This window comes from Motacilla alba, chromosome 8 (genome assembly GCF_015832195.1).
Source record: "Motacilla alba alba isolate MOTALB_02 chromosome 8, Motacilla_alba_V1.0_pri, whole genome shotgun sequence".
Classification (NCBI taxonomy): Eukaryota; Metazoa; Chordata; class Aves; order Passeriformes; family Motacillidae; genus Motacilla; species Motacilla alba.
In genome coordinates this window covers 12061118-12080323 of record NC_052023.1, presented here as the reverse complement: position 1 = coordinate 12080323, position 19206 = coordinate 12061118, and the positions used below count along the sequence as shown (strand labels likewise).

Here is a 19206-nt window from a genome sequence, read left to right as displayed (position 1 = left end):
GAAGAATAAAATATCAGGAGATTGAAGACATGACTGGAAGAAAGCTAAACTATTTCAGTTATGATGGAGGAACTATATTTGCATAATTTAAATGTTAATTGTCTCTTTTACTGTATAAATAAAATGTAGAGAAATGGAGGAAAATAGAAAGCAGGATATTTTTTAAATTAAATCTCTTTTCCAGCATACACCTGCCAAGGTATCCTGCTGAATTTCAAAGGGCTCACAAATATGGTGAACTATATAGAAAGTAAGGTAGCTGAACTCATGAGGTGATTTGAAGTTGTCAGCATTCATGACCTCAGAAATGTTTATCTTTTGATTGATCAATATGCATTCTAGAATACACTTATTTGTCAAACTAATGTGCCAAAAGAAACATGTGATATCACATGCCTTTATAAAAGAGAAACCCATCACGTTCACCTTTACTTTATCCCCATCATGAGGGGCTTGATATTAGCCCTGGTTTTAACCCTGGTGGGTGAGTATCTGCTTTGATGAATTTAAAATTGTATACTCAGGAAAAGGTTTCAGAACCTAAATATAGTTCACTGGCAGATGTGAACTTTAACATGTTGTAGAAAAAATATTACTTCTTTTGTTGTTTAAAGAAAAAAAAAGGCATTTGGCTGGTCCTGAAATAGAAGTAAAGTTAATTAGAAAGGTTTATGCTATATGTGCAAGATGAGATACAGCCTTTTATACCACAGTACATTCACATTTTGGGGTTGGTTTTTTTTTCCTTACCATTTAATTCCTCTATTTTTTCTTCTCTTTCAGGGAGCCAGCATCTTAATTACCGTAAGTAATTTTCCTATCAACTAATATAATTGTAATGAGTGAAATTAAAAATAGAATCTGAAGAGTGTATCAATGTTTAATATAGCTTTACAACAGCTAATTTAGTTCAGGTGTAATACAAAATGAACAAATTCATCTTTCTTTGTTCCATACATTCTAATGCAGGTAATTTAATATGTTCTGTACATTGTGTATAATGTTCTGTGGGAACCATTTCTTTGCAGAACCCGATTTCAGTGAAAACAAGGTTTATTCATTTGATTATGAAGCCACGCTTCTCAGTGGACTTCCAGAAAAAGGACTTGCAAGAGCTGGAATAAGAATAAAAAGTAAAGTGGAAATTAGCGGTATTGGGCCAAAACTTTGTCTTATTAGGGTAAGAAAATGTGTTCAATTTGAAAGGTAAAATTCTCATCATAAGTAGCTTCTTTTTTAAGCTTTTGTGAAGTTATTAGGTTTCATCATGTCTTGTGCTTACTCAGGGATAATGTAACTAACACTGTTATTTTTTACAGTGCCCTAAATTCTATTTGCACTTTGCAAGGTAATTCTCAGCTCAAGCCAACCTTGGGCTTGAAGGATTTCTTCTGCTTTGTGGTCAAGGAAACAATGGAATGTAATTTGAAATGCACAATTATTTATTACTAGATCAATCCAATTGTTTCAAACTTTACAACCTAGGATTATTTGATCAACTGATTTCATAACTAGCAGACAGAAGGCAATAAAACATGCAACAGTAGCTGCATGTGATTCAATATTTAGCATAATTAATGTCATCCTTCTTTTTTCTGAAGGGTCCTGAGTGACATTCTTTGTCATCCTCAATTGTATATTTTCACTGCTTGCTGAGTAATTACTGAGGGTTTTGATTACGTGAAATGCACTTTTGTCTTTAACAGGAGCCTATATGTGCTTATAATGATTGTAGAGAAGTGCACACCTCAATTGCTTTACACAAACTCCACTTAGTCTTGTGTAAGCAGGGAAGAAAAATGTTACTTTTAAAAGCTTTAATTTGGTATATTGAAAACTTTAGGTAAAAAAGACTGGTGGCTGTATACTAATAAATGCTTGTAAATGTTGTAGCCTTCCAGCCTGAATTAGCCTGTTGTTATGAGATATTTTTGTAAGTTCAAATTATAATAGATCTAGATGGGAAATATTGCTTTTCCATGACATTTGTAAGGGGATGGATTTCAAAACAAAATAAGCCAAGAAAATAAGAGTCACACATCTGGAGGGGTGAGTAGAAAGCTTCCCTGCCAGAAAGGAGGCAGAAGCAGTCTTGTCCTTATCCCAAATCCTCCTTCATTCCTGCCTAAATGGCTCTTGGTGCGCCAGGGTGAGTCTTCACCAAAAATTGACTCTTGTTCTCTAAAATTTTCTAACATAATACTGGTGGTACTGCATTCTTGAAAAGTTTCCATTTCAGAAATCATTTCAGGCAAGGAAAGGAGAAAAAGAAAAAAACCACAACTTTTTGGGCAAGTTCTAAGCTAAAGGTAATAGTACATTTATTCCCTTCTTCTCTGGGAAAAGTTTATTTTGCTGCTGTTATATTTAAATTAGACAGTTTGGAGGGATGGTTCAGGGAATTAAACTTTCATCTGCAGCCTGCTAGTTCACATTCAGCCCAAACAAAAAGCTGTGCTCCCTGGGCAGTTTCCAGCTGACAATTTTTTCATCACAAACCAACAAGTAAGAATTGCCAGCTGTGTTCAAAACCAAGCAGACAGCCTAAGTCCTGCCTGAGCCCCAAGGGCTGGGGAAAACTACCTCGCCCTGACCCTGCAGAGCAGTCCCAAACCTGCCTGTATGCAATATGCCAGAAGCATGTCCAAGAGGCAGCATTAGGGATTTACTCTCTAACAGCCTTCCCTGTAAGCTTCAGTTACTGGGGTTGGCAGTGATCTCCACCAACAATAACAAAAATAAATATGAAAGTGCAGTCTCCAGTGATTTGCTGTGTGAGGATTTAGTTTGTGTGGCTTTTTGAGAAATTAATCCGTGTCTTGCACCACATCGCCAGCCTGAGGTGTCAGAGAAAAGTCTCTTTCAATTGTCAAAATATATAGAAGGGAAGGGTCCTCAGAGAAACTAAGCTAAACATGCCCTTTCCCATGGGGTAGGAATTTTTCAAGTTATGCATAGTTTAGTACAACTTTCTACTTGTTTGGATGTGCCCCATGTTGAGGCTGGAGCGTGAAGTGCGGAGTGGGGTTGGAGCCAGTGCCTCAGCCTTTGGTTCCGCAGCAAAACGTAGGGAAGGACAATTTCTGTAACCTGCTGTCCACTGCTCAAACTAATTCTGCATGTCTGGCTGGCCTAGAGGCCATGTGTTTATTAGTTTCAGATTGCTGCCTGCGCTCTGTGACCCCAGTGAGGGAAATGACAGAGTTCACAACAGGAGTTAATGATGCTTTATGCAACATTAACTTTCTCCTGCAAATCTTCCATACTACTTTCGGGTAGCAACCTGCTGCATGTGGCTCTTCTCTGGCTCATTTCTTTGCACAAGTCAACCTTTGGCAATATGGATTGCCTATGAAACAGAACATAGTGCAGTGGCTGTGGAAATATCAGCCTTTTGCAGTTCTCCCTTTCATTTTATATACAGAAATATGTGTATCGACACTAGTTATGCTAAATGACAACTTCTAAGTTTCCCCTTTGAAGAAATTTTGTGTTATTTAAAAGCTCATTTTTGATGTGATTGAAGCTCTGGGTGCTTGTGTGTATTGGAAGAAAGTTAACTGGGAAAAAAAAAAACTGAAAGAGGAGTTTTATTCCCCCTTTGTTCTAGATTCACTCGATCGAAGCCGCAGAGTACAACGGTGTCTGGCCCACAAGCTTGTTCTCACGATCCCTGAAACTGACCCAGGTCCTCACTGGGCAGCTCAGTAACCCCATCAAGTTTGAGTACAGCAATGGCCACGTTGGGAACATTATGGCTCCTGATTCTGTCTCAGATGATGCTCTGAACATCTACAGAGGGATTATGAACGTGCTGGAGCTGAGCATAAAGAAGATGCAGAATTCATACAGTCTACAGGAGGTGAGTTTTGGTTTGGCCATTGTGGTGCCTTTGTAAATAAATAAACTTTCACATCAGAGTCTTCTACTGCATTTTCTGAATTCATCCTTGACACAAACCTTACTTAGAGGAAGACCTAAGCTTGGGAAATTATGATTAAGGTGCATATGGGACAACATTTGGTGGAGATGTACTTAAACAGGACAACAGAAGAGCATATTTTTAAACTGGTTGATGACAGTATTTCAGAAAATACATTTGCAGAATTAAACCCTTGGAAAATCTGGCTTGTGATTCCAGAGAAAGTAAACTGTGAAAGATGAAGCCTACATAAAATGGGAACACTGTATAAAACATGCTTGAAAATACAGTTTAATATTAAATTCAAAATAACAGTAATTTGACTTTTTCTACCAATCATATATACTTTAATCTCTTCTAGCTCCTCTTTTAGGCAGAAAATAGTATATATGTCATAACATTACTGTAACAGCTTTGACAGTTTCAGCTGATGCTCTGTTGAAATTTCCACTGTTTTTCAAGTTTTAATATATTAGTCAAGGTCAATCATCTGATATTACTATTCACCACAGAAATTGCAATGTGTTTAGTTTTTGTGAAACCATATTTACATTGATTAGACTACATTCAATTCAGAGATCGGCAAAAACCCTGAAATTATTTTACTTTCATGTTATTTTTATTGGAACTGTAGACCAGAGTAACTCTAAATTTTTTTTTTTTACATAAGTAGAGTTGTTTCTGGGAAAGGAGCTAAATTATTTAATTTTTTGCATGCTGTTTGCTGCACATTGGAATCCGGGTGGTGTTGTTGGGTATTCTGCAACACAATTTTCTCATATCTAGTTTCACATCTTAATTCTTTCTAATTCAGTTAGCAATATGTTGTACTCTCACCGCTAGGCAATAGATGTGACTTCACCTTCTGGAATAATTTCCAAGTTTTCTTTGCTTTTCTCAGACAGCAACTGATTAATGAGCTTTGGCACCCATGCTTGAAAATCTTGAGTCACTCTGCAAAGGAGACGATAAACACTATTAGTCCCAAAATCTGAGCTGCAGAGAGGTTTAGAGGACTAACCTGGGAAAGTGTACATCCCATCCTGTGGGTTCAGGTTACCTGAGCTAGCCATAAACCGCACACAGCCGTGAAGTTCAGCTGGGCAGGAACCTGCTCCATCCCACCAAACTCTCTGGGCTGGATGCTCCCATTTAAAGTCTGGAGGTCTCTACCATACCCTGCAGTGTGCAGAGACCCACACCTGTATTTGCAGAGTGCAAGGCTTCCAGAAAGCTTGAGCAATTCCTGTTTCTAGCCTTTGCCAAAGACACAGTGTCTCAGGGAATTCTGTTAAGCTGAAGATGAAGTGGGTGCATCTTGCTTCCTAAACACCACATGACCATTTCTCTGCTCTCACATAGCCCAGAGCTGGTCTCTGCACTAGCTATGCTATAAATAACAATAATAAAAAGTCAGGAAAATAACTCTTCCTCCTAAAATGCAATCAAGCATTTTTTCCTCCACAAAAATCTCACTGACTGTGGAGAATTAAAAGCTCTTACAAATGTATATACTCAAAATATTATTGAAGAGCTCAGCTAAAACTGTGAACTCAAGAAGACCCACAGTCAAAACTCTGTTATCCTGAATTTTTTTTAATTGTTGCTGGTCATATTGTGACAGATCACCTGATATTGCAAGGCCTGTTCCATAGGTATTTGTAAGCTCTCTGTAAAAGCAACTTTTGAGGGCAGAATGTCATATCCAACCTTGAAATACTTTGCTGTTGAGATTTCATTCTGACTGAGTTATTTTGACACTTTTTTAATTAATATTTTCTCAAAATATATTTCATAATCAACAGCTCTAACTGAAAATTATTACTCCCCTTTCCTGAGGCTCCAAGTGAAACTTTGGGGAGATTTAGTACTCTCAGTGTAACTCTGATTTGGCTTACTGAAAACTGTACTTGTAAAAAAGACGTGAAAGTAATGATCATTGCAATTTTGCTTCTGAAGAGTATAAGGAAAAATAAAGCATTCATTTCCATTAGTAATTTTGAAAATGCGGAATTAAGCAGGAAATTTCATGTGGTGAAGTGAAGCTTTGCATAATAGTGACCTTCTCTGATCCTGTTCTCATTTTTGCCAGGCTGGGATTGGAGGAATTTGTAACACAACATATGCAATCCAGGACAACAAGAGAGCAAACCTAGTCTATGTGACCAAATCCAAGGACCTGGACAGCTGTGAAGAGAAAGTTCAAATTGTCACAGGCTCAGCATACACTCATCCATGCAAGACCTGTCAGCAGGTAAATCAAAGTGGTATTATGTATAAGTATTTTTAATTCTTATGCAGAACACCATTTTAGACCACACGATCTCTTAATTTGAAATATTAAAAATGAGGAGAGAATCAGATCTGCTGTATCCAGTTGTCAATATTTTCTTCTTGTATGAAAATGATCCCACAGAGAAGCAGAGTGGGCTGCCCACTCTAATGTACTGCAAGCACACATGAGCTAGCACAAGCTAGCTGGCTTGGAAACCATTAATTATCAGCATGAGTTAATTCACCTACTCTGTTGAGTAAAAAAACTAGTCACGATATCCATTTTCTGCTATTCACGACAGGTACTGCTGAATTTTATTATAATCCTGTCTTTGAAATAAAGTGGTTTATGCAGCTGCTCTCCTCAGAAAAATGTGTCTGCTTCTCGAGGGAATGACCAATTACTTAGATTTGGGAAAAGGAAAAAGCAGCCAACACTTCTTAGCAGTAAAAGTAATGGAGACAGGCAGCGTGCCTGACCTCTCCCATGGAAGTGAGTGCACAGAATTCACATTGATTGCTCTTATGGCCAATGAACAAAACAGCCCTGGAAAACAAATGAGTTGAAGTGGGTGATGTAATAGCCTCTAGTCACAGAATTTCAACGTTCAATGACTTCTTATTTTCTTTGTTTCATTGGGTTTTTTTATATTATATAGAGGAACAAGAATTCTCGTGCAACTGCTACTTTCAATTACAAAATTAAATATACACGAAGTGAAGCTGTAATTACACAAGCTGATGTCGAAGAAATCCACCAGTTTGCACCCTTCAATGAGATAACAGGAGGAAATGCTATTGTAGAAGCAAGGTACTGTACATATTCCTTTAATTCAGCAACCCAGTAATCTGAGTGGTCTGTAAGTGAAATAAATCCTTTACTTCCACAGCCTATTGTTTGCCAGTATTTAATTACAGAATATCCCAAACAGCTCATAAAAGCAACCTTCACTGTTAGTTGTAAATCTGAAACATGCACATCACTATCCAAATTTTGTTAGCTAAACTTGGCAGGACTTGACTATTTTATTTCTCAGAGATATTTGATTTATGCCATAAAAGCCAAAACAAATGTAATTCCATCTGAGAAATTGTGAACTAATATATTTGAAGTAAAATACTTTGAAAGACAGTTGCTCAGAAAAAAAGAGTTCCCTGGAAAATAATAATGTAGTAAGAGATCCTTGGAGACTAGTTCACAAGAAACTGAGATACGACTTTGGATTCCTAAATACCATGGGCAGCTTGCAAATCTCCCATCAAAACTGTTTCTTGATAGGAAATTGGGTTTTATTATAAAACAATTGGGCACAAGACATGTTAAATGCATTTGCTTTTTCACAGTAAATTTTGCATCTTTCTTATAGAAATTTGGGGCAAAACATGAATATGTTTGTCTATGAAATTGTGTCTCCAGCTCAAGCACTCAAACTTTCAGTATTTGAAAATTTTTTTCATCTATCAAATTAATTTATTGAAATTTTTTTCTGTTACTTATTTAATTATGGACTCTGTAAATAGGAGTGCCCTACTGAAGGGAGAGGCTTTCTGCGTAAATGTCACAGTGCAGAAGGTGTTCTTCCATCCCACTCTACAGCTGCTGTAATCTTCATTAGCTTCTCCAAGGATCTATTGGAAACAGCAACATCAGAATGTTTGTGTCAGTACCTGACTGATTAACTTCATATATATATAATTAAGATGTTCAGTTTGGCTAAACAAACAAAACTAAACAAACAAACAAAAAAAAGAAGTGAAAGTGGCTTTACTATCTTATGCAATCAAGGTGTAGATAGACACAACTGCAAAGTTTTTATGAAATTATAGGTTTTTGTGAGTCAGTATTAGTGTGGAGACAATGGATTTATGGTGCTTTACACTCTCCTTGTGCAGCCTGTAGAGATTGTCTTCAGTAAGGTCTTTTTCAGCTCTCAGAAGGACAGTACCTTTATTTTTCCCATTTTCTCTGCATTTTTATCATTATCCAGCTGAAGGGGACAAGTATAAGATAGTTGGGAAGATGTGACCATCTCACTCAAGTCTTCAGAAGTTATTTCCACAATGCATTCTCTGTTAAAAAAAAAAAAAAAAAGGTAATCTATCAAGGCACTTGGAGCTGAGTTTTCAGACCTGCTCAGCATAAGACTCTTGCAGCACCTTTAAAGGCCAAGAGAGGTTTCACTACTGTTTCACCATTTTAATCCTATCTTTAGCATTCATTTGCTCTTCTCTTCAGAATACCACATTTTCCCTTCTATTCCAGGCAGATGTATTTCTTCCCAAAACAATGAAAATAAAGGTATAATAGATACATCATGATTTGAAAGGGGGAGTTAAATCTGCCTGAGTGCGCCTGATGTTATACTTTGTGACCCAAATGCCCTTTCAATAATATTGTATAAAATTTCAAGAGAGAAAAAATCTCTACTGATTCTGTAGCAGTTTCTATTCAAATTCCAGTGGCTTGTCTGTAAAGCAGTTATATGCTATTTATCTGCAGCAGTTCTCTGCAATCCATATGGAAGGAGTGAATAGAAATGATACAGAAGATCATAGAGATTCCAGAATAAACACACCAATTTTCTACAGAGATTTTGAGAGACTGTAGTACAGCAATATTGCTTTTGGAATGTTTTCAGTTGTTCAGTACAAATACCTAACTTTATTATAGTGTCCTAAATGACCCATTTTAAACATAATTGGTAGGATAGGCTGCATCTCTTTAGCTGAAAATGTAAAAGATAGCAAATATTTACAAAGATAGTCTCTCATTGGAATTATTCTTAATAACAAATGATGAAGGTCTGTTGCTTCTTAAAAAGTTTTCAAAAGGTCGAGTACTTTTCCAAAGACTAATCCTGAATTTATGTGGCCCTTTTCTTTTCAAATCCAATTTAAAGCTTCGTGAGAACTTTCTTTTGTAGTCCCCAGGATATTCAGCTTACCAAACAAAATGGGGAGGGAATTGTAATAGTTCAAGTAAAAAGATTGTAGCATTTCTTATTGTATCTAAAAACTTTCAATTCCATTTGAAGCTTCCAAGGGAGACACAGACACATAACAGCTTTTATGAACTTCTTAAAATTTTTAAATTAAATTAAAATTTCTGAGCAAGCTCTCCATCTGTGTTTTTTCTCGAGTCCATAGTTTACTCCTTAAGATACAACAAGTACTTCCTATACTACAAGCACTTCTTCAGGCCACAGCCTCTCACCTCCCTCTTCTTCCATAAATTCTCAAGCCCAGTTTTTCCCAAAGGAAGGCAAAGGCTGGCTCTGCTGCTCTGCTCTGAGCCCTGTTGTGCAAGTGCACACCTTCTCAGAGTATGGTTCTGAGCAGCATGTCCAAAGGCATCTGGCTGTAAATACCCTCAATAACAAACCCTTTTGTATTTGCATTGCAATATGAGGAAGCAGAATTACTGGGTTGGTTTTTTTGGGTTTTTTTTTTTTTTTTTTTGGTTTTTTGTTTGGGGTGTTTGTTTGTTTGTTTAGTTTATACCCTGCATCTTATGATATTTTCTTCCTGGGGTTCTCCATTCCAGGCAGAAACTTGCTTTGACTGATGTGCAGAAGCAAAGGGCAGAGGTCCCCTCAAAAGCATACCAGAATCGTGGATCTCTTCAATATCAGTTTGGCAGTGAATTGCTTCAGCTTCCTGTCCACTTATTCAAAATAAAAGATGTGGAAAACCAGGTAAAGCCCAGCCACTGGACAGATTCTTTGTTTGAGATATAAATCCCTGCATGTGGGAAACAATGAATGTGAGCTTCCTGCATTTTCATCTTTCTGCAGATAGAGGAGAGCCTGCAAGAATTAGTAGAGGCCACCTCTGACCAGCTTCCCAATGATGCACCAGCAAAAGCTCTCAAGCTTCTGCACCTCTTCCGTGCAGCAAACGAGGAGAATTACGAATCGGTGTGGAAGCGATTCTCCAATCGGCCAGCCTACAGGTACAGGCAATAAAGGTGGTGCTGCTTCTGCTGGAGACCTTCTGGGATGCCTGTGTTCAGGGGCAGACTTGGAAAATGCTGCTTGCCTTTCCCATTGCAGGCGCCACATTTTGGATATAATTCCTGCAGTGGCCAGTCACCGAGCGCTCAGGTTCCTGCGGCACAAAATGGAAAGGCAGGAGCTCACCAACTGGGAAGTGACTCAAACAGTGCTTGTGGCTCTGCACTCCAGCACTCCAACTCAGGATGTGATGGAGGAAGCAACGGTAGGATTCTCTAAACACTCTCAAACCACTCTGCTGATTCTAGCATCTGTGGTATTTATTCCTCTGACAAGATGGCAAAGGCTTTGAAAAGATAAAGGTCTTATATCCTCTAGCGAGGTTGAAAGGGCTTTGTTTCCTGAGTGTCTTAAGGGGAGGAGAATGCAAATCAAAAGGGCGAAAATGAGTCTGGAATGCAACAGGAAATAAAGACTAAAATACCCCTCAGGAGGTTTTTGCTGCAAACAGTGCCTTCTAGTCTCTCTTTTTCCAAATGTACTTTATAGTTACATCAGATTAGTTCTCTGACTGTCTACAAAGACAAGGGAGCAAGAAATACATATTTGTTATATCCACGTATTTGTCCTAATTGTCCTAGAAGGATGGCTATGAATTTGAGAAGATCTGTCAAAACCAAGGGAATTATGTCAATGTGAAGGCCATGTAGGAGGAAGTCTATTTTTTTTTTGCAATTTTTTCTGTATACACAGGCTTTAATCCCAGTCTCAGATGCAATAACTTATCTCTGCCTACCCTAAGTAGAGATGAGGAACCCCAGACTAGAGTTTTTCCCCCAGTGAAAGCCCTGACAGCCCAACTGTTACTGTGTGCTGGTGCTCTGCTTCCCAAACCAGAAACCAGTGGACTGGTGCCTCCTGTCAGCCCCTACATTTATAAAAGATGTTCCTGTTTTCCCAAGTAGTGAGGTCCATTCACGACAAATCTCAAATTCGTTGTACCTATAGCTGAGGCAATCACAAAACATGATGAATGTTTCTTCAATAACGTGCATTTTTCCATTCCATGACTGGGTGATTTCTTCCCTTTGGATTATAGGCTATGCCAAATTTAAATGTGAAACACTGTAAAAGAAACAAATCTGCCTTCCAGATGTTACTTGGTATTACTTTACAATTACATTGTCAAATACAGAACTACCCGCAGATTAACTGAAAATCCATCAACCAAAAAAATATCAATAGCCCGGTTTTGTCTTTCATTGGGCAGAAACATCTTTTTCAATAATGTTTCTCTTCATTAATGGTAGTAACAAGCAATTGCTTTCTCCCCAGCTCATAGTAAAGAAGCACTGCCCGCGCTCAAGCTCCGTGCTTGGGAAGGTTTGCCACCTCAGCTACGCGTCCCTGTGCCACAAGCAGTGCTCCTCATCAGACTCCTGCTCCGAGTGTCTCCAGGTAACCACAGGGTTATTTATCATTTAAAAGAAAAATTAAGCCTTGAGTTCTTTCTTCGTTATTCAGAAAGCTGTATTTTGCTTCACTACAGCATTTCCTTTGGGGAAAGGAACCCCAGTTGGTTAAATACAGCATTTTTATCTTTGATTAGCACACGAAAGAGAGCGAGAGGAAGAAGCAAACAATTCGTAACACTTTCTGAGTGTCTCTGAGTGCTTTGTTGCCAATTATTAATGAATTCCCATGACATTGCTCGAAAATACCTTAAATATAGGTATTATGTATATTTATAAATTAACTAAGTGATACAAAAGGCCAGGTCTTTGTCAGAATTAATGTATCCTAGCCAGAAGCAGAGCCCAGTCGCCAATATAGGCTATAAGGTTGTTATAACAGCAGTAACACCCTCCCTGTTCTACACTGCTTTTAATCAGCAGGCCTCAAAACAATTTGAGTAGTCATTAAATAGCATTTCCCAGCTCTAAAAATGCATGTCAAGTTTTATGGAGCCAACCACTCAGCCAGTAACAGTGAAGGAAAGAGAAATATGTGTTTAGTCGTTGGCACCAGTCAATTCACCATCCCCAGTGAGGGCAGGGTGTTCCAATTACACTGCGTGCCTGACACGATGTTTTTTCTGTAGTACATAGGCATGGCCAACATTCCTGCATTCGTCTCCAGTGCTACAATTGCCACCAATGCTCTTGAGCTAATTAAATCTGAGAAGCCCTGTGTCAGAAAATGAAAATTCTTTCCCAAAACAAATGATTGTTTAGGCTTATTTAGTGCATTTCTGGTGTCCCTTCATTTGATTAGTAATATGAAGTAGACTGCTTCTGCACCATCAACGGATCTCAAATGTGTTATTTTAAAGTACAGAATCTGTATTGAAATAATTCTCTAACATCTCAGTTGCTTTTTTAGAGCCATTTGTTATCATTTAAAACTGTTATCTGTTAGGATTTAGTTCTTTGCTCTTATTCAGCCTTCAGACAACTACTTCTAATCTTGCCATACTAATGAAAGTGTGATGCAGTTGCTTACAATGAAGGCTGAAAAATTATCTAATTATTGGCAATGATCCCATTTTCCATCTATTAATCCGCACTAAAAAGAGGCTGTCATAGCTGGTTAAGGGCACCACCACTAGCCATATCTTCAGGAATCTTTTTTAAGGGTCTGAAGGTTTAACTGTGTCTGTATTTTTGCACCTGTCTTTAACCATGAGAGAGAGACATGCTGAAGCACCATTATTTCAGGGTTCCCAACTTACCTTGAAAGGCAGTGGACACTAGGTCCAAGCTGTTATTTTTTCCTTTAAAAATCTTACTTGATAACTTTAAGGTGTAGTGAGAGGAAGCTGTTCATTTCAGCTACACTTGTTCTATGAATAAAATGTTCTATTCATGAGGAAAAATAGGAATTTGAAAATATTTTAAATAAAAGAACTGAACAAACTGAAAGTATGGAAGTCAAACCCCAGAACAGGCTGGTGGATGAAATATAGATAAGAGCTGGAATTGAACTCAACAGATTTATTTTTATTTTTCAGCTTCTTCATGGCTTTGCAGGAGAGGCATTGAGCAAGTCTAGTGCAGAAGAAATTTCCCTGGCTTTGAAAGCCCTTGGGAATGTAGGACATCCAGCCAGCATCAAGCACATCAAGAAGTTTTTGCCAGGATATGCAGCTGGTGCCTTGGATTTGCCACTCAGGGTCCATGCGACTGCTGTGATGGCCCTGAAAAACATAGGCCTAAAAGACCCCAAAATGGTAAGAAAATAAAGCTGCCTTCTTTGCCCTTCTGACTTCCACTTACAAGGCTGCTAACAGATAATGGGTGATGAGATAAAAACAGATCTATTTTTTTAAAGATAACATTATTTAAAAAAAAAATTAGCCATTCCTTGGTAGGCATGTCTTATTTCTTTTGACATTAACCTCCAGTATTTCAGACTGCAACAAAAAAATCCCATTAAAAGGACACATTCATTGTTGTTGAAGACAAATCAGTATTTCCATTGCAAACATTTCATTTCCAAGGACATTAGACAGAAAACTAAATTATTGACCCAAATGTGTTTAGTACTACTTCACCTTTGGTATGTGAGAGAACCACAAAACAATGTTTTCAGAGAATTGACATTTAATACTGAGTGTCACATCTAATCGTAATTCAAGACCAGATTTTATTGTAAATAGATACCAGGGGTTTGCATCCTAATTACAAATTTACAGACATTGTGTGGGCTTAAGTCATAAACAGAGCATTTACTAAATGTGACTTTTGTCCCTGACTGAGATAATTATTAGATCTCACATACAATGCCTACACCAGCATACTCTCGTGTACCGCAGACATTGCTTTACAATCGTTTCCATTTTGAAGCAATTTGCTTTTAAATGGAAACCTTTTCAAGCTTTTCAAGATCTTTTTCCTGATGTTGAAATTTCTTGTTTTATATAAGTAAATTCTTAATATAAAAAGTAAAATAAAAGCTTTCATTAACTATTCACCTATTAATCAGTATCAGTGTTTCCATTATACTCATTTTTTTGCATGTGCCTCCCAGTTTGAGTGCACATATTGATCTACAGACAATAGTGAGCCAGGGTATGCTTTTAACCAAAAGAATAAAGAAACCATTTAGTGGAGTGCGGGAGCTGGATGGGGAAATGCCGGGGAGGGAGAGGAGAGAATTGCAAGGGTAGAAGTAAAGTATTTTCTGGGGAAGAAAAAAAGCCAATTTGGTGTTTGAGACCAACAGTACATCTCTGATTGCTCTTTGCCCTGGCTTTCCACAGGTGCCCCAGACCCCTCAGTTTCATTTTCTATGCATTTTCTTTGGAGAAAATTGATCTGGAACAAGTTAATGATTGTGGCCACTTTTTTTACTGTTAAAAAAACAGTTCAATTTCTGGTTTGCAGCTAGGTACACACCCATATTTGGATTAAACATACTTAATTCATGGCCTTTTTTATTGTTTAATTTGAAAATTTAGGCCTACTGCATCTTTCTCACCTCATCTACATTGACATTTGATAATCGACATATTCAAATTCATAAAAGCAGTCAGGGCTTTTCCAAAGTTGGCTGAAGTTTCCTGGGTCATTCTTCATTACAGCTCATGGATGTACTCTCTCCCCGGCAGGACAGGACTGTACAGAAGGTTTGCCAGAAGAGTGGCACATCATCCACATCCATTTTAAAGTTAGGGCCAAAGGCTCCTGTGCCCCCCTGGAAACTGCAAAGGTTCCAGTACAAAATTGTTCTCGGTAGTGAATATTGCTGAGGGCAAACACATCAACCACAAGTACTACTAAGGAAATTACATTTATTGCATTAAATTTTGATTTAAGCTACCTATATGGCATAGAGATTTCTGGTAATAAATTAGGTTTTATTTGTTTCATTTTTATTCTGTTATTTAGCAGAAAGTACCCCAGAAGATAACATTATTAGAAATAAGTTGTACCTTTATGTATAGGGATAAGTGATTACTGAAATCACTTCTCAGGAATGTAATGGATTCATGAAATCTCTTTTACCTGGAATGGGATAGCTCAAAAAAGGATAAAAGACTTGATGTAGAAGTTTCCAGTGAAGTTCCTTGGCTTTGATTGTGTAGGAAGTCAGACTACATTACCATAATGCCCCTTCCAGCCCTCAGACTATGAAACCACCAACAGTGTTGCCATAATAATTAAATAATCCAAATTTTTACTGCTATTGATGAAACAGCTCATTCACTGGTGTTGGGTAGTTATTAGCAAAATGTTCAAACATACATTAAAACTGGATATATCTATTATTTTCAGGTCCAGGCTATTACCCTTGAGATTTTCCTGAATCAAAAAATTCATCCTCGAATCCGAATGTTGGCTGCAGCGGTTTTACTTGAAACCAAGCCAGGTCTTCCAATCGTGATGACATTAGCTGATGCTGTGCTGAAGGAACCTAGCATGCAAGTGGCAAGTTTCATCTACTCTCACTTGAGGGCCCTGGGCAGAAGCACAGCTCCAGATCTTCAAGCGATGTAAGGAAAATTCCCTTCCTAGAAGAAACACTTGTTGCAAGCTAAGTGAAATGTTAATGCGCTCACCAAACTTTTTCAGAGGTTCTGCCTGCAGAATGGCTGTCAGAGCACTAACTCCCAAGTTTGACAGGTCTGGATATCAGTTCAGCAAGGTTTTCCGCTTCAGCGTCTTTAAAGGTAAGATCCAGAAGATTTTGTAGAAAATATACACTGGTGAATATGTGGGGGGGAAAATTGTACAGTATGAGAGCCCAATTCTCCTAGCCAGATGTTAGGGATGTTAGGCTGCTTGTTGTTCCTCCATGTTTTCCTAGCTTCAGTGAAAAAAATATTAAAATCTTAGGCTCTCCATTTGAAGAGTGTTTATGTCCCTGTGTGTTTTGCATTGTACACTGCCAGCATGAAATTACCAGAGGGCTTGTGGGGCTCTAACCCTTCGTTTTCATTAGTCAGGGAGGCACATGCTCCTGTATCAAATGCTGTATTCTCAGTGGTGCTTAACAATTTCATACCATTGTTCAGCACCAAACAAACAGAAGGGACCTAAATTACTGCTGAAGTGGATTAATTTCTACCAGTGTTGAACATCTACAACTCCTGCTGCATCCAAATGTGATGCTAAATACTCTTCACCCCGACAATTGTGCCCAGTGAAACAGAAAACATTCAGATGTGACAATTCATTGCACCCATGTGCAGCTATGTCAGGTTTATTGTCTAAAGATTTTTCTTGCATCTTCCTACCAGGATCCTTTACTAGAGTGAGCAGATCCATGTATGGTATCTGGAGACTGGCCAGTTACTGGCCATATTTTCCATTAATATGAAGATATGGGTTTCTTGGTTTAGGCACTCCTTTTGTCTTCTAATTTTTGCTTTTAAAATTAAGCCATCTAAATTTTCACACAGTGAGAAAGAAGGGTGCAATGTGTATGAGGGATGCTGGCAGGAGGCTATGTGACATGGAATACTTTATTTTGGCTGTAGCTTGGAAATGCAGTACATCAGGGAATTGCTGTTACTTCCTGGTGAAGACCATTGTCAGTAATTTCGCTACCATGGATAAGTAGGTCCTTATCCTGAAAAATAAAAAGCAAGACCTTTTTCTCACATGTGCTAATTTTAGACTTGCATAACTCAGCTAAATTAAGTCAATCTCCTACTACACTAGCATGGGAAGAGGATCCAACTTTCTAATTTGATTTGTCTCCACTAGCCACAGGTAAAATATTTTTCTGTGAGTCCATTCTGGAAGAGTTACCATAGTGATGGCTGTAATTCAGTACCTATTTCCTTGATAAAAACAAAAATCTGCCCCCAGCATCACAGATCTTTGTGGTGCTAGATGCTGAATTTTTAATGACACACAATAATGTCAGCTGAATCAATCTCTGCTCTGGAATTTGTCACACGTGGCCACCACAAATAGTGCTTCATGCTCTATACATTGCTACTGAAATCAAAGGGGTGACAAGTTCTGCTCAGAGTGAGGACTGTGAGAATCTGTCTCTCAATATGCACAGATTCATGTACTGATGTTTATATGTACCAAAGATTGCTTTCTTTGCTCACTAAGTTTTCTTTCCCCATCTTTGGGATAAGACATTAATCAGATATATGCAGGTGTCATCAAACTCTCATGGTGAAATGGCAAATATGTTCTTGGAGCATTAACACTATGTAATGCCTGAGATATGGAAAATATTCCTGCTCTCTTCAAGTCAATGAATTCTATATAATAATTTAATTGTTTCTAAGCAATACTTCTTATTAAGTATCAGGAAGTACCATGGACTTTTTAACTAGCAGGTTTTGTGGTAAGAACATGAAAAAGATTTAACAAATTCACTTAAAGTACTGTGCCTCAGTTTTAATGTCCTGTCCACAAAACGCCTGGCATTGCCTTGGCTAAGCTCATGCAGAGAAAAACTGGTCTTCACATTTCTAAGTTTCCTGTCAACTCGCTGGTAGTCCCAGTGTGGCACCACTTTGTTGTTTGGGTTTCTTTTTTTAATAGGATCATCATTACTATCTATTGAATGTTCTCCACTTATTCCTCTGTCAAAAGTGGGGTGGCATAAATACTTGTGTCTTGATTGCAGGAGCTGTTTCTGAATCTCAAATGCTGTAGGTAGATAGTGCCCAGCACTTTGGTTAGCACAGTAGATTCATACAGCAAAACAATGAAGGCAACGTGGCAAAATCACACTTCATACATATGTCCCTATTCTCCAGAAGGTGAAGGAACAGGAGAGAAGGGCTAGAAGGAAGCACAACAAGGATGCCTACAAATCCTGTCAGCCTTTTTTCTCTTGAAACCTAAGGAAGCTTAGAAAAGCAGAGGGGTTACTTTAACTGGTAAAACAGGACAGGATCTAACTGTGCCAGAACTAGGAAGAATTCCTGACTGTGCTCTGCACTGATTATCTGTACCTAAGAACATTATGGATTATATATCTAAGTAGAGAAATAAATAGAAACAAATTGTTTGCTCAAAGTTCACTCACTAGTTATCAATAATTTAACAACTGATGCATTTCATGTAAGGCTTACAGCATTTGGGATTAGATTTATTAAATAGTTTTTGAGTCATTTGAGAGACAAATCTATAGCTCACCATCTGTCCTTACAGGACATCTGTATCACTTCCCCTAAACTATTAGCAAAGGATGGCAAATCTGTTTTCATTTCTCATCTCCTTAGTCAAGGTGCCCTGAATGACGTCTCATAAAAGCATTTCATAAGCTGATTTTACAGAGTGTGACTGGATGTAAATGATGTGGACAGGCATATTTTCCATACTTGGAGAAGTTCACAAGGTGGGCCCACAGGAATTTCAGGAGGTTTAACAAGAGCAAGTGCCAGGTGGTGCATGTGGGTCAGGGCAACCCTCCATATCAATCCAGGCTGGGGAACGAACAGATCAAAGAAGTCTTGCCAAGAAAGACTCAGGGTGCCGGAGAAGGAGAGCCTGGACATGAGCCAGCCATGTGCACTTGCAGCCCAGAAAGCCAATTGTGTCCTGGGCTGCAGCAAAAGAAGCCTGACCAGCAGGACAAGGGGGAATTTCTGCACCTCTCCTCTGTTCTTGTGAGCCTCACTGGCAGGGCTGCATCCAGCTCTGGGGCCCTCAGCACAGGAAAGACGTGGACCTGTTGGGGCAAGTATTAAGGAGGACCAGCAAGATGATCAGATGGGTTGAACACTTCTCCTGTGAGGAAAGGCAGGAGAATTGGGACTGTTCAGTCTGGAAAAGAGGCAGCTCTGGGGTGACCTAATTGTGGCCTTCCAACACCTGAAGGGAGTGTGCAAGAGACCTGAAGAGCAGCTTTACACAAAGGCATGGAGTGACAGGATAAGGGAGACTGTATTCAAATTGAAAGGGACTCGGCTTATATTAGATATCACAAAGAAATTCTTTACTGTGAGGATGATGAGACACTGGCACAGCTTGTCCAGAGCAGTTGTGGATGCCCCAATTCTGGAAGTATTCGAGGCCAGGTTGGATGCAGATTTGAGCAAACTGGTCTACTGGAGGGTGCCCGTGCTCATGGCAGGAGGTT

General features: G+C 38.6%; 1 protein-coding gene across 1 annotated transcript in view; it reads left to right on the top strand.

Moving 5' to 3' along the window:
• The first annotated feature begins 444 nt into the window (after window positions 1–444).
• The window catches only part of LOC119703936 (vitellogenin-1-like), a 42685-nt gene continuing 23923 nt past the window's right edge, over window positions 445–19206 (top strand). Inside the window, exons 1-13 of the mRNA XM_038144453.1 lie at window positions 445–484; window positions 784–804; window positions 1029–1180; window positions 3611–3862; window positions 6015–6176; window positions 6856–7007; window positions 9741–9891; window positions 9991–10148; window positions 10249–10414; window positions 11485–11607; window positions 13160–13378; window positions 15426–15643; window positions 15723–15820. Coding sequence (XP_038000381.1) covers window positions 445–484; window positions 784–804; window positions 1029–1180; window positions 3611–3862; window positions 6015–6176; window positions 6856–7007; window positions 9741–9891; window positions 9991–10148; window positions 10249–10414; window positions 11485–11607; window positions 13160–13378; window positions 15426–15643; window positions 15723–15820 — 1912 coding nt within the window. The remainder of the gene's footprint in view (window positions 485–783; window positions 805–1028; window positions 1181–3610; window positions 3863–6014; window positions 6177–6855; window positions 7008–9740; window positions 9892–9990; window positions 10149–10248; window positions 10415–11484; window positions 11608–13159; window positions 13379–15425; window positions 15644–15722; window positions 15821–19206) is intronic.